Here is a 15438-nt window from a genome sequence, read left to right on the forward strand (position 1 = left end):
GTTTATTGTTTTGAAAATTGAATCAAATCAAAACTCACTAAAAAAGTAAACGAGGAATACTAATGAGTATATTAGAAGATCTAGTTCTTTCCACTTATCTGTTCATAAGGCTAAGTCTTGGCTAATGTATTCAGCTTTGCCTGGAGCTACACCTGTACAGTCTGAGGATACAGTAGGTGAAGAAGGGATGATATGCCTGCAGAGACAGTTGATCTGAGAAGTTCATGGGTGATATCCTGGGAATTTTCAGTTTCTTATGTGGCAGCACAACGACCTTTATAGTGTTAAATCTAAGGAGGGTTTATGAGGTTTTGACTTTCATTTTTAAGTATACTGTACAAGTAAATAGGATATGATTTTCATTAAATAAGTAAGGTCAGGCATATGGTGAACTGTACGTTTTAAGCAGTCCTGCAGAAAAGAGCTGAGATCACTGTAAGCTTCCAATGGCATCTTCTAAGAGCATCCTAAGAGACAAATAAAGTGTCTGAATGGATTGTGTTCTTTTGCATTTTTGACCGTATAGTAGGTTTTATAAAAATGCATGTGTCTAAACTCCTGCCACTGTTTTGGTGATGTTTTGAACTTGATGCATAGCAGGTACAGTGCCTTTGACAAGTGTGAGTCACCCAGCCACCATATGGACATACAGTAATATCTGTATTACAGTATTTCCAGTTTCATTGTACTACTATTTAAAAATGAAGGAGAAGCAATAATTTTGTCTATCATAGTATACAAGTGTACACCTCCTATGTACAGTATAGCTTTAAAAATTGACTTATGCTGCGATTGAATTAAAAATTAAATCTTTAAACCACATATGAACTTTATAGACAGTAGATTAGGCTATTATCTGGTATTTAGCTAATTGCTTCGTTTTTTCAAATGATCTGTCTTACAGTATATACCACGTTTAGGCAGTTTGCCCAGAGTTAAGTACATAGTTGTCATCTTCAAGTACCTGCACTGCTATTAATGAAAACTTATGGCCCATCAGACAGAACATGGTAAGCCCTGGAAGAAATCTCAGAAGAACAATATGCGATGGAAAAAAGCAATTTCATGTTACATTAAAACTGACGTTGTCTCCCTACACAGTTTCTTCTCATGCTAATTGCCCACTTAAATTGATAATTGTAATAGTTACATTGCACACTGGTGCTCATTTTCATGAACAAGGTTTTAATTAGGGGGTGATAGAGGCTCATTATCAAAGATACATTCAAACCTGTGCAATTAAATAAATGGAATGGTGGAAATAGTTTCTTTGTTGCTTCAACATGCAAATCTGTTAGTAAAAAAACTATAAAGCTAGGTTTTCACATCTGAAATGTCATGATTTGGGAAGTACAGTCAACTACAGTAGTCAATGGCAAATCCTAAGGAAGCACAATTTGTACATATGACTTTTCATTTGTTTGACAGCATATGTTAATTTGTTTGCGTTTCTACTTTTATTAATTATTTATCATGCACATTAATATGTATTGGACTAGGTTTTCTTCCAGTCAGGGGATTATACTATTGAAGGATGTGAGAAATTCTTTAATTATGGTGTAATTACTCTGTAATTTACATGCAATTAATTCCTATTATAGGAGATATCATATGGATATCATGGCAAAAGTGAACTGAATGCCCATTGCTCCAAAACATTATAATGGTATTATGGAAGTATAGGCACCTGACAATTTTCAAGTGTTTTTCCATCTCAATGGTGTCATTATCTTGGCTGGAATGTAAAATGCAATTCCTCGTTAATCAGGACGGCTGACATCCTGTACTCCAGTCACATTTTTATGCATATGACACAGAGAAATTTATTTATTAACCAGTCAGTTAATTTTTTTAGAAGAAATTATTTTTTATATGAAAATATTTCCTGTTTTTTTTTCTCATCTGCAGGATGTGTTTAGAGATTTACAGTTGCTTTTGAATGAAGAAAATTTACCACCTCCTCAGGATTTCATCTCTGTGACATTTCATTGTTGTAACTCATGGTCGTGGTTTGTTTCTAGACAAGCAAAGCTTTATATTATTTTGCATATGTAAAAGCAATATTTTTATTTCTCCCCGTCACTAGAACCTTAGACAAATTAATCTTAGTCTGCGGCAGGTCAAATCTTCAACCCTCCATTCCAGTGCAGGCCACAGGTCCAGTACTTAGGAAGAGATATAAGAGGGAACACAAACGAGAGGAGGCCATTAAGACAACCTTGCCCGTTGGGTACAGTAGTTAGTAGATAATTGATTCAAGGTTCTCATCCAGCTGTTTCTTGAAGGAAGCCCAGGCTTCAGTAACATTGCTAGGCAGCTTGTTCCAGACTCCTCAAACCCTTTTCCTGAGGAAATACAAGAGTTTGTTTTCCTTAAATATCTTCTAGATGAAGTCCTTCTAGATCTGTCCTTCGGATGAGACATACAGTACAGCTGTGGTCCGGACTCTCAGTGGTCATTAAAAATCCCAGTTTCTCAAAAAAGGGTAGGGGACAAATTTCCCATTGGCCTTTACCTACCATGGCCTCCTAATAATCCCCATCTATGTATTGGTTTAAATATTCTGTTCTTCACCCCACTGATAGCTGGTGTGTGGGGAGCGTACTGTCGCACTATGGCTGCCGTCGCATCATCCAGGTGGGGCTGCACACCCCATTACCTGTGAAGCGCTTTGAGTGGAGTGTTGCATGGCTGTGTCTTGCTTTTGCACCAGCAATTATTGTGATAAGCTGTGTAAAAACAAGAGCTTTAAAGAACTTCTTCATTTATATTGGAGGTAACGTTTATAGTGTGGCTTTACACAATATGCATATACAATAACCACTGCTGCAAAAGTGCTATTTGAATAGTAGATTGGGACCACTGTATTGTAGGTAGTAGGGAATATTCATACTCATCAAGATTTTCATCCTCTTGAAGTGTTCTCTGCTAACATCAATGTTTCTAATGCACATTTTCAGGATCTTAACCAAAGGTCTTTATAGTTTTATTGTGTTATAATGTCAAGTATTATGTACTGTATATTGTGTATATAATACTCCACGCATGTTTTGAATATATAGAGTATCTCTACACAAATGTTTTTAAGTGAACATTACCAGAATGGGGTTAAGTATACAGTATGTCTGTTCTTAAAATACTGCTTGCTGACATATTTATGTGTAGATGGTAGAAGCTGAACTGATGTTACACACAGCAGATTTAAAATCCCACAGACATAAATTTTAAAGATAAAGAAATGGAACCCATAATTCTATGAAATACTTCTCATAGTAAGCTTGTTTTAGATTGTCAGGCCATTAGCTAAACAAATCTGTCTTATTCTGTCCAACTTTGGTGTAGAAAAATGAAAGTTTGAAATTAACTTTAAAGAAAAAATACAAGAAAAACGAATTAGCAGCCTAAATAAAATAACAACATATAATTACAACCTTTATGACAGAATCCCATTGTAATACTTTGCAGCTTAATGCTGGCTGATGAATTATGCAGGGGATTCGTGAGACCCTGCTCATTTACTGCTTATGTAGCAAATGAGTCTGTCTTACTTCCCATGCATAGATCTCTATCAGCTGTCAAACTTGTTAACTTGGCTCAGTCTACTCCAGAAACATCCATTATTTCACAAAGGTTTACAAAAATATCCTCACCATCATTATACTATTAAGGCATTAGGATAAAAATGAACTGTGTCATATCAATTTCATCACTGCTTTATGTAAGTGCAAGAAAAAATGTCAAAGCTTTTTTTATTGATAAACAGGGTATACTTCATGTCTTCAGTTCTTCATATGATTGTACATAAAGATGATTTACAGAAATGAAAGGATTTCTCTTCTCTGGGCAGACCTCTTCACCAATTTAAGTCATGTACCGCTTAACAAATTTTCCAACTGTTCACTATCACTACTGCAACATAAGAAAGGATGACAGATTCTCCTCTCAGCTCAGTTTAAACATGTTTTCCTGCATTGATATTCCATTTTTAAATCTTGCAATTTTGTCACATTGCATCTTTCCTTGCAGACTACCAGACTTTTCATTCTGAAAAGCCTCAAAACATCAGAGAACATTGTATCCCTAGAATGCAGACACAGATTTTTGGCAAATGAGATAAACAGCCTTTTGCTCATACTGTACAAAAAATAATCATTTGTCCACTCTTGGTTAAACACCCCTGCAGAGAGAATTGATTTTCCACTTGCCCTTCAATTGAAGGCTTGAATTTAATAAGTGCTTTATTTATGAGGGCAATGCTATTTGAACATCTTTTCAATACCTGACTCGTATGCAGTATTTGCTAATTTGACAAAATTACCGTAGTTGCTTGTCAAAGACATTAGAGGATGAATATTAGTTCCCTATGTAGTCAACAGATTGTAATATTAAAATAATGAACACCGAAAACAATTTTACTCTTCAATAGTTTTTGCCAAATCACCACTTTTTAAATTAAATCCAGGCAGAATATTGCCTGACAGGGACTGTGAGTATTAATCCTCAGATTTCAGTGTAAGAAAAACAGGAATTCAAAATCAGAGTCATTCTCTGGCTTATGTTCTTGTTCTTGAGCAGTGCATGACATACCGTAAGTGAAATGCTTTTGGTTCACCACTGGTAAAAATGTACTGTGGGATGGAGTTAGCCCTGATTTAAAGACACCAATTACTGTGACCTGTGACCTCGCCAGCATATTTTACAATTTAGGAAGAAATCTGAGGGGATAGTTAGAAGCCAAATGAACACCTGAAAAATATACAGTACAAGCCTCAGACAGAATGCACCCCAGTCAGGGATCGAACCCCAGACCAAGTTCTGTGCTAAATGTCATGAAACCAGATGCAGGATTCATAAACCCATCAAATAAAATGTTGATTATAGTCCATGTAAGATAGAATGCATTGATTCACAATAAATTAAAAGACAGCCTGCATCGTTCCTCAGCTTTGTAATCATTTACATGGAGTATGTTTTGGATAATCTTGTCAGTACAAGAGTCATGGCAAGCCTATGACATGCAACATAGTTTGATTTTCGCCCCACTGACAATTCATTGCAAATGCATTCATGAGTTTTTTGTATCGCTTTATTTAAGGATTACTGCTGGTATCATCTTTGTGGAGCACTATGTGTAAATTGAAGAAGATTGAGATCTACAAGTTTTTTACCTCAATACCTCCATCTTCTTGATTGGGAAAGAATTGATGAAGGGATTTACTACTGAGCCTCTGGAGGACATGCTATCTTTTGCTGTGTTAGCAGCCACTTTAGTTTAGTGTGATTATGATGTTATCATGGTGTTGTCATGTACTCCTCAATTATTTCCCCAATTCACAGAAAAAGTGTATCAGACTTGACAACCATGAGCACAGAATGTGTGGACCAGATAAGATAACATATAACTCATATTAGTGGGGCTCTTCCAGAGGATAACAAGAAAGAAATCCTACCAAATATAAAACTTTTAAAGATCTCATTTGAACATGTTCTACAAATTAGTACGTCATACTGTAATAAAAACATTCAGTATGAATATACAGAAAATTCAAATAAATGAATGAAAGTAAAGATCATGTTTTCTAGATTATACTGTACACCTGTGTGCCTTTAATGTAAAGGCATCCCAAGCACACTTTTTGTATTTGATTTTTTTTAAAGTAAACAGCGACAGTAGCCACCAACAGAGGTTTTAAGGAACCTGAATGCTGAGTGCACAGTGTAAAAAAGGGATCTCAAAAATTACAGCTCCCTGGAGGTGTCACGGGAGCCGGGCAGAGTGTGCGATAAAGACAGTATAATCAGGAAGAGACTGGAGACGGACATCAGGGAAAGACACACAAGGGTTTATGTGGCGCAGACAGTGAGCGGTGACAGCTCGTGATCTGGTGCATGGGGGAATGAATAAAGGTAACCAAGTCCAGGCAAATCCAGGGGGGTAGTCAAAGAACAGTCCAAAATCCAGAAGCCAGGAGGTCCATCGGGGGACAAAGATGATTAAAATCCCCGGGTTTTTAGGTAATCAATGTTACCTAAAGGTAACCTAGACCAGGAACACAAAAAGATAAAAACATGACGGGACCAGGTGCTCCGAGCCCTGGGCTCAGAGGTCAGGATGTCGGGGTGAAGGCCTGTGCCCCCTGGCTACCTCTAAGCCTGGTGGAACGCGGGCCTTCGGACATCCATCTTCCAAAGCTGAGCCCAGAACAGCGGAGACGCTAGGCTTATAAAGCAAAATATAAACGAGACACACCGGGAGATAATAGAACTAAATGATTGATGTTAGATAGATAAGACTTTATTAATCCCATAGGGAAATTGATGTGTTACAGCAGTCCAGCCCAAGACAAGCAAAAACAGACATCAGAATAGTTATAAAAACAAAAGACAACAAAATAAATATAAAATAAATAAATAATAAATACATAGGTGTGTGCAAAATGTGATGACCATAGTCACTGTAGAAACAGTAAAAATATGTGCAAAACGTGCATAGGTTTATACAGACTGATTGTCCAAAAAGTACAATGGAGCAAACATGCTGTCCATAGATGAGCAAATGAAGGGCTAACAGTCCTAGCCTAGGGCAGCGTTATATACCCTGACAGCCGCCGGGAGGAAAGACCTGCAGAAATGTTCCCTGGAACACCGTAGCTGGAGCAGTCTGCTGCTAAAAGTGCTCTGCTGCCCAGTAACAGTCCCATGAAGCGGATGAGAGGCATTGTTCATGATGGCTGTGAGCTTAGTCAGCATTCTCCTCTCAGCCACCACCTCCAGGGGGTCAAGGCTCATCCCCAACACAGAGCCAGCCTTCTTGATAAGTTTATTGAGCCTATTTGCATCTTTTGTCATGATGCTGCTGCCCCAGCACACAACAGCGTAGAAGATGGCCACTGCCACCATTGATTCATAAAAAATGTGTAGTAGTGTTACACACAGACACCAAAGGACCTGAGCCTCCTAAGAAAATAGAGTTGGCTCTGACCTTGCTTGTACAGGGCATCAGTGTTACCAGACCACTCCAGCTTATCATCCAGGTGTACCCCTAAGTACTTGTAGGACTGAACCCCCTCTATGTCCTCACCCTGGATGGAAACAGGGTTCAGTGGAGACTTATTCCTTCGAAAGTCCAAGATCATTTCTTTGGTCTTGCTGGTGTTAAGCTGGAGATGGTTAAGATGACACCACTCCACAAAGTTGGTAATCAGGCTCCTATATTCCTCCTCCCTCCCCTCTCTAATACACCCCACAATTGCAGAGTCATCCGAAAACTTCTGCAGATGACATGTCTCAGAGTTGTGCTTGAAGTCAGAGGTGTAGAGGGTGAATAGGAGTGGAGCAAGGACCGTCCCCTGTGGAGCCCCAGTACTGCTAACAACCTGTTCGGACACACAGCTCTGTAGCCGTACATACTGTGGCCTGCAGGTCAGATAGTCTATAATCCAGGACACCAGGGGAGTGTCCACCTGCGCCGCCCTTAGCTTATCTCTCAGTAAAGGTGGATGGATGGTGTTAAAGGCACTGGAGAAGTCAAAGAACATAACTCTCACAATGCTCCCCATCTTCTCCAGGTGAGAGATGTTGATCTCATGTTAAGATTACTTTTACTAGACTGCAATGAAAATACAGACAAACTGTACATACAGTATCACAGTTTGCACAGATAGTGGCTGTGTGCTGTTCTGGATTGAAATTGACTACTGCAAAAAATGACTTTGCAAAAAATCATTTTAACACCCATCTACTGTGGGTGGATCTATATGCTAGCTGGTCAAGTTCTAATCACTTGTACTGTATGTGAACGATTGAAGAAAGATGTGGTGAGCTAGTCCTTAGCCCTGTTTAATGATGTGCACAAAATAGTGCCTGAGGGGGAGATAACAGCAGAGGAAACTCTGAAGATGAAGCATGCTCTGCTGTCTAAGTACTGCATTACAGTATGTTGAAATAAATAAATGTAAACGAAACACAAATTAAAGGTACAGTATAAGTTTCTGTAAGCAACTTTGAAATGGATTTGCCCATTTGATCTATTCCTCTCAAAAACGTGTGTGTGGGGGTGATCCTCACTGCTAAATGTAAAGCTGATGAGGATCTCTGTACTTTACACAAACCAGCAGTGGTAAACAATCACACAGGGCTGTTCTGGTCTATATTGATGGGCTTCAGATTGTGTAGAACAGATAACTCTGCAGCTGACAATAGAAAGAAAACCTATCTCAACTGAGTGCTAAGTACATTGTTAAGAAAACATATAATGTACTGCCTAAGCTGTTTACCCAGAATAAATATTTATACACAAGACCCCATTCCTTAAATTTATCTGTGAAAACATGACTCCCAAAGTGACATTGTCGTTGGTTACCTACCATCAATGCTCAAGTGATACTGATGCATCTTACATTCATCTGTTCTTATCTTGTTACCATTGGTGACAGTGCATCTCTAGTAACAATTTCCATATGTACTATTAAAACTTGTGAAAGTGCTTATTCTGTTTACAAATTCTTTCCTGTGAGAAGCTACTGTATACTGTGACCAATGAGATGGATACGTTTATCTTATATGGGAACACTGTTTACTTTTTGTTTAATTTAAGCAGATAAGTGAAAGGAGAACAAATGGTCATTTAAAACGATGACCTGGAAACCTGTTCGTACTGTACATCAAGGCACTGAGTCTGAGTTAAAAATCTTGCTCAAGGGTACAGCAGCATCCTACCTATAATTTGAACCCATTGTTCACTGGTTGGGCATCAGCAGATCAAACTGCCGCACAACACTACTGCCTTACAGTGACTTTATATGTGCTAAATGGAATTTGAAATTTCTTTAGATGGTTCTGGTTTGTAGTGTTGTAAAACTGCCAGACCTATTTAGTGTTCACATTCTCAAAATATCTTTGTATTCCAGTATGTGTGGTTTAGATGAGTGATAAAATATCATCCATAAATCCTATCCGGGAGGAAAAAGACATTGTGACAAAGACAACTGAGGGCAGTAGTAAGATTGACATGAGTCAAGAAATTGGAAAAGCTAAGAATTAAGCACAGTGCTATTAATAGTGAGAAAAACCCAGCCTCTCAGTGACACTCTCAGTCCTTTACATTAAGTTAATAGTTTTGTTTAAGCCATGATGAATGAAGATGTGGATTATCAGGTTAATTTACTGTTAATAAGATTATATAAAATAACTTAATTTGACACTGTAGACTGGGCATTTTATTAAGTGCAATGACAGTTCTTAAAAGGCTGTGGCTGTTTTGCTTTTAAATGTGACTGCAAGTGTAGTTGTAGACACAGTTTTAGAGCCAATTTTAGAACCATATCCATTCAGTATATTACTGTAGGGTTACTACTGTATGTCTCTGTCTCTGAACCATAGTTCAGGGGGAGGACAGCCATGTACCGGCCTACATCTTCTCATCTGAGTGTAAACATCAGTTTCTGACACCCCTTTCCAGTGTTTCTCCCCACTAACACCCTCACTGCAGCTGCTTGGCCTGGCGCTCTAGAGCTAGAGGGAGAAGGATCCCATAACCTCACCCTCATGGCTGGATGAGTCAAGCCAACAATCAAAATCCTCTGTGCCCACTTCAAAAACACATCATTAAGTGTCAATTATGGATGATTGAACTATTGAATTTTAAAGGCCACCTAATTGTTATATTAGTGCTGATGTTAGTGTGTGTTTTTGAAATGTGCATTCCCTGGAGGTGTTTTAATTAACAGGAGTTCTAGTAAAGAATGTACAGTATATTAATCAAAGAGCATTATATAGGGGAAATGAATAAAATTATTACTTCCAATATGGGTTAAAGTCTGTTCTCTACATGATGAAGTTTAAATTATGTTTTAATAATACCCTTTCTTAGATCCTTACAATAGTGATGGATTTGTTTTTTGTAGCTGCTACAGAAATGCTTTTTAGCCCGAGATTGGTGTGACTTTAGCACATGGCATTGCCTAAACCCTGCAGATCAAGTTGTCCTCAGCAAGTGCGAGTGACACCGGACTGCAACCTCAAAGACCCAGGCCTTGCCCAGAAATGCTGCAAGAAAGTTGATATTGAAAATAGTGCAGTTAAAAAAAACTTGTCAAAGTGTGAACAGTGACAAGAAGTAGAGATACATGAACAGAAGATTCCTATCTAGCCCATTTGGCAGTTAGTAATTAATTCTTCCAAAGGTATCTTTCTGCCATTTCTTAGAAGAAACCAGGATATTTGCTGCAGCAACATGACTGAGCCGCTTCTTGCATATTCCTACCAGCCTGTGGGTGAGGACATAGCTCTGTTACGCTGGAAACCAGCTAGTTGGGAAGTGATGGACCCTATGTGGGTGACGAGTTCACGAAGAAGCTGTTAACAGGATGATCAGTGAAATCCAAATTTGAGGTCTAAAAACTAGCAAAAAGGTCAAAAGCCAGAACAGAGACAAACCATACGATACCCAAGACAAGATCCAGAAATCAGTGTCAAAAGACAATACAGAAGTCCATAAACCAAGAAAGAGGAGAATTGCAAGGAGGATGAGTGTAAAGTAGCCCACCAAGTAACACCTAATACTGAGCTGGGTTGGAGCAGAGCTCAGTGTTTAAGTAGGCTGGAGAGGGGAGGCATGGTGATGAAGAAGTACTGGGATTGGCTAATGAAGTCTGGTAGATCTATGCCTCCCCTGAGAAGATGAGGTAGGATGTAGCGGTATAGGTGCCCTCTGGTGGCTGGATGCTGGTACTGTAACAACCTCCTGTTCTCAGTTTTTCAAGTCAAAGGCACTTCCAGGTACTTTCCATTTGTGTCTTCTGGATCGTGTTTCACTTTTGTTTCTGAAGAATTCCACTGTGTTTGCTTTGTTGCAGCCTTTCAGGATTGTAAATACAGGAATCAGATCTGCTTCTGTTCCTTCTGTCTGTCAATAGAGAGCATTCCTTAAAGTCCTAGATTATATTTGGTTGTTCTTCTCTGAACTGATTGAAAAGCAATATTTTTATGTCATGTGGTGACCAAAAGTATTTCACTATTTTATTATACAAATATAACATAATTTCTAGGACCTAGAGTGTTGATTTTTAATGTCCTGATCAACACTTGAATGTCTTTAACACATGGCCATAATTTTCTAATTGTTACTGTTCTGCACAGGTTATGTGTTAGGAGTTTTTCCCCATTCCCCACTTCCAATATTTAATCTTATTTATTATATGCTATATGATTTTGAAAGGTTTATTGCCTGTTCTGTTTTTCTGTGGATACTATTATTGCAGTATAAAGATTTTAAATAATATCATCCAATTTAAGACTTTAGTAATTCCTGAATTATTACGTTTTCTGATAATTATAATTACACATTTTTCATAGTGAATGTACATTTCTCATTTTCGGTTAATATTAACATGCATAATCAACTTCTGCATCCAAAGCAGTCCACAAATAGGTAGTACAAACAGCACAGGGCATTAATTATTAATACATTATTTCCACATTTTAATTAATTTCATGGCTTTCATCTCACTGAGATCTTGGGAGCTGTTTGTGAAAATACCATTATCCTTAATTATACAATCAAAAACACGAGCAGTCACTTGTACAAAAGATGTACGGGGTTTTTCTTTTTTAGCCTTTCATTTCTCACATGGAGCCTTAAGAAACATGCTGCATAGTGACCTGTGGTGTGCACGGAGTCTCAAGACTCTGCTCTCTCACCTTACCCTGCTGTAGCCACTTCAGCTCCGAGGCAAAATAGACATATTTTACGTATAAAACTATTTTTTCTACTCGCAGTTTAATCTCTCATTCCATAACTTCTGTTTGTGTGTCTACTGTAAATGGGTCTACTTAATCATTTGTGTTTCAAAAACAATAAATGCATGTTTATTAAATGACACAAGAAAATTTGAAAATCAAACCTTCACTGTCATAATGCATCTGCAGTTTATTCCTCCCATTCTTGCTTATGTTGTATTGTTTGCAGCGCTAGAAAAAGTTTATGTTTGCTCCTCCATGTGAGGAGTGACATTAGTTGACAGTACATAATGTGGTAACTCAGATGTCTCAGATATGTACAGTATCTGTACAGGTATCATAGTGTACGTATGTAAAGGTGATGTTTTAACAACACTGTCCGGGAAGAGTGATTTGTTGAATTATGTATAGAACGTTCCTGAATGCAAGAGGCACCACTTGAAATGAACAAGTGCCTCACAGTCTTTTACACTGAGCTGTGTTCTAGGTGGGAAACTGTGGTGGGCGGATGAAAGCTCAGCCCGGCTTGGCACTGTCAACAAGAGAGATGGGAGAAACCCAGTGATTCTGAGAAACAAGACCTCAGGCGTGGTTCACATGAAACTATATGACAAGGAGGGACAGAAAGGTAACACTGGCTTTGTTTCTATTGACTACATGAAAGCACGAAAGGTAGATAAAGTTAAATGTAGAAATTTAGACCTTCGAAGCCCTAATTGGATTTGGTTTGTGGGTTACACATTGTCACCTTGTCAATAGACTTAATATGTGGGGCAAAAATGTTCTTTTAATGTCATGGTGGCTCACAATTTTATTACTGATATCATTAATATTATAAATCAGTTTTTATCCCCTTCTAGTTTAATCTTTCCATGAGCTAAACGAAATAAACGTTTGTAATTTTTTTTGCTGAAAGATATTGTGCATTATAAGCTAAATTAAGCTTGAGGATCTCATATGAGCTGCCTGAAACCAAAGCAGAAATGCTGTAACCTGGTGAAGTCATTGAGTGATTGACTATTACTCAGCCCTCTTCCAGTCAGGGAGATAAAACACCTGACTACGGACACGTTAGCAAAATTTGTGTTTCTGATTTTTGCATTGCTTTGAGAAACTAGAAATGGAACTAAACACCTTTTAATCCATAAAGCATGGTTTGGAGTTTAAGTACAGTGGAGGCCTGGCCTTCAATTTAGTGAAATATTGGCAGAATCATCCATATTAATGACGGGTCCATTAACAGTATTGCTGCAGATCCCTTAAACGTTCCATTAGTATAAAAAATGGCAATTAAGGAGTCTTTAAGGTAAATCTTTTTACTACCTCTCCAAACTTTCGCAGACCAATTAGCTACTTCATTTATCTTTTTGACACAGACCACATGGGAGTAAAGCGATGTCTCATTACTCTGCTTCAAATTAGCCATCTGAGGTGCCTGTGATGAGGTGTCTAAGGAACAGAGAGAAGTACTTGAGAGGCTGTTGCTTTTAAATCTCAGATATATCCCCTGCTTGCTTGTATAAAGGAAGAAACAACTTAATTAAAATCAGTTGAAAAATAATTCCATTTGGTCCAGAGATAAAATAGAATTTCCTGGAAAATATTTCATATATCTTTAAGAGAAAATGTAACCTTAGCAAGCACCACCTATAATTTGAAAATTATTTTAAGCATGTAAAGTAATTACATAATTGCAAAATTATGCATGCACATGGGTGCACAGTCTATATTGTAGATAAAGTTGCCAGTATGATATGGATGAGTCACTGAAAAATGAAAAAAATCCTCTCTCTTCCACAATGATTGATTATGAAAAAAAGTTTGATGGCATATTTTTTATTGTACTTCAAATGAGCTGAATCATTTGAGTGAATAATTTCTTTACCATGTAGCCCAGCTTTATCTTTAATTGGACTCCCAAAAGCCTAGAGCTTCCATAATATTTAAGAACACCTACCCCTGGTTTTGTTATGTATGAAAACTGAATTATATTTAATTAAAAGAGAATTTAAAAGCTTTACAATAGAATTTAAAGTTTGTCAGTTTATACCTAGGAGGAATGACATCAATGATTAATTTTGTATGAATTGTACTTTATGATATTCAGGACTCACAGTCAAATCTATAGAAAAACAAAGCATACTTATATCTTTACTCTTTAAATGAATAAATGACTTATCATAACACTAATAAGAAATGGAAATGTTACTCAATTTATTTCATTTTAACTAGAGTTCACAAATTAATTTTGCGCAATCCTTAACTTGCTATGTAGACATCTACAGTAGTTCTTAGTTTGATATTTTTAAGGAAGGAGAAGCCACAGGTCTGGGTGAGATGCCCAGGTCTCTGTAGAGGGGTTTATGGTTTCACCTTGTTTATCCCTCAGGACGAAACCCTTGTCAGCTAAACAACGGAGGCTGCTCCCAGCTCTGTTTGCCAACATCCGAGAATTCCAGAAGCTGCCTGTGCACTGTGGGCTATAGCCTGAGAAGTGACCGCATGTCTTGTGAAGGTAGAGGGGAAGTTAAATCCCAAGAAACCTTGCTTTGCTTCAGTTTGTGCCTTCAAAAAGAAACAGAAAAATATTTGATTTGCTAGAAATAAATTTTGCACTCTTCTTATTTTCAAACAAAGGCCTTGGATCCTTCCTGATGTACTCAATTCATGAAGGAATCAGAGGAATCTCTTTGGACCCCAGTGACAGTACAGAAGCTCTAATGCCTATAACAGGAACCCTGTTTGCTGTGGGTGTGGACTTCCATGCAGGTAAATCAAGTCATTTTTTAAAGGGTTTGGTGACTATTTGCTCCAAACAATGTTGTTGGTACTGTCAGATATGTTTGTGATGGAACTCTTACCACTCAAGCTGTGAAAAGCTTGTTTGTATCTATCTATCCCAGTGACTTACAGTATATAGTAGTGCACCAGAATGCTCCCCACACACCAGATCTCAGTGAGGAGGAGAGCAGAGTGATGAAGCCAGTACAGAGATGGGGATTATTAGGAGGCCATGATTGGTGAAGGCCAGGGGGTAACACCCCTACACTTTTCAAGAAACGCCCTGGGATTTCTAATGACCACAGAGAGTCAGGACCTCGGTTTTACATGTCCTGCGAAGGATGGCGCCTTTTTACAGTATAGTGTCCCCGTCACTATACTGGGGCATTAGGACCCACAGAGACTGCAGGGTGAGCTCCCCCTACTGGCCCACTAACACCTCTTCCAGCAGCAGCTAACTAGTTAATTTATCATTTATAAAGAAGAATAAGAGTTTCCTAAAATAAAAGAAACAGCAAGCTCTCTTAACAAAGCTCAAACACAACTAGAATCTGGTTGATGTGAACAAGGTCCTCTCGCCTGGCACACATTTCTTTCTCTTTCCTTGTGTCACTCTTCCTTACGTGTTCTTCTCCTGCTTAGTTACCTGCTTCCTCTATCCTGGGTTTCTCACTGATGAAGACACTTAATGATTAATGACTAATCAAGAACTAAATTAACCACAGTAAACCAGATTACTCTTGATCTGTTGTCTCTCAGGCAGACACCTCAGTATTGTCTCATTGTTTCCTAGATCCTGAGAGACTTCAACAGCCACTTCAATAGCTGTAACTATATATATATACTGTACGTATATGCATGCAAAGTGAGTAGTATTTCTTTCTATAAAATGGAAAGATGTTCAGCTGTTGAGTTGAG

The 15438-nt window shown here is 38.1% G+C and overlaps 1 protein-coding gene across 1 annotated transcript in view; it reads left to right on the forward strand.

Annotated features, from left to right (window-relative positions):
- The window catches only part of lrp1ba (low density lipoprotein receptor-related protein 1Ba), a 491547-nt gene that overhangs the window by 319556 nt on the left and 156553 nt on the right, over window positions 1-15438 (forward strand). The window contains exons 33-35 of the mRNA XM_088930252.1: window positions 12227-12367; window positions 14129-14254; window positions 14377-14508. Of these exons, the coding sequence (XP_088786378.1) occupies window positions 12227-12367; window positions 14129-14254; window positions 14377-14508 (399 nt within the window). The remainder of the gene's footprint in view (window positions 1-12226; window positions 12368-14128; window positions 14255-14376; window positions 14509-15438) is intronic.

Source organism: Atractosteus spatula, chromosome 13 (genome assembly GCF_055471065.1).
Source record: "Atractosteus spatula isolate fAtrSpa1 chromosome 13, fAtrSpa1.hap1, whole genome shotgun sequence".
NCBI classification, from domain to species: domain Eukaryota; kingdom Metazoa; phylum Chordata; class Actinopteri; order Semionotiformes; family Lepisosteidae; genus Atractosteus; species Atractosteus spatula.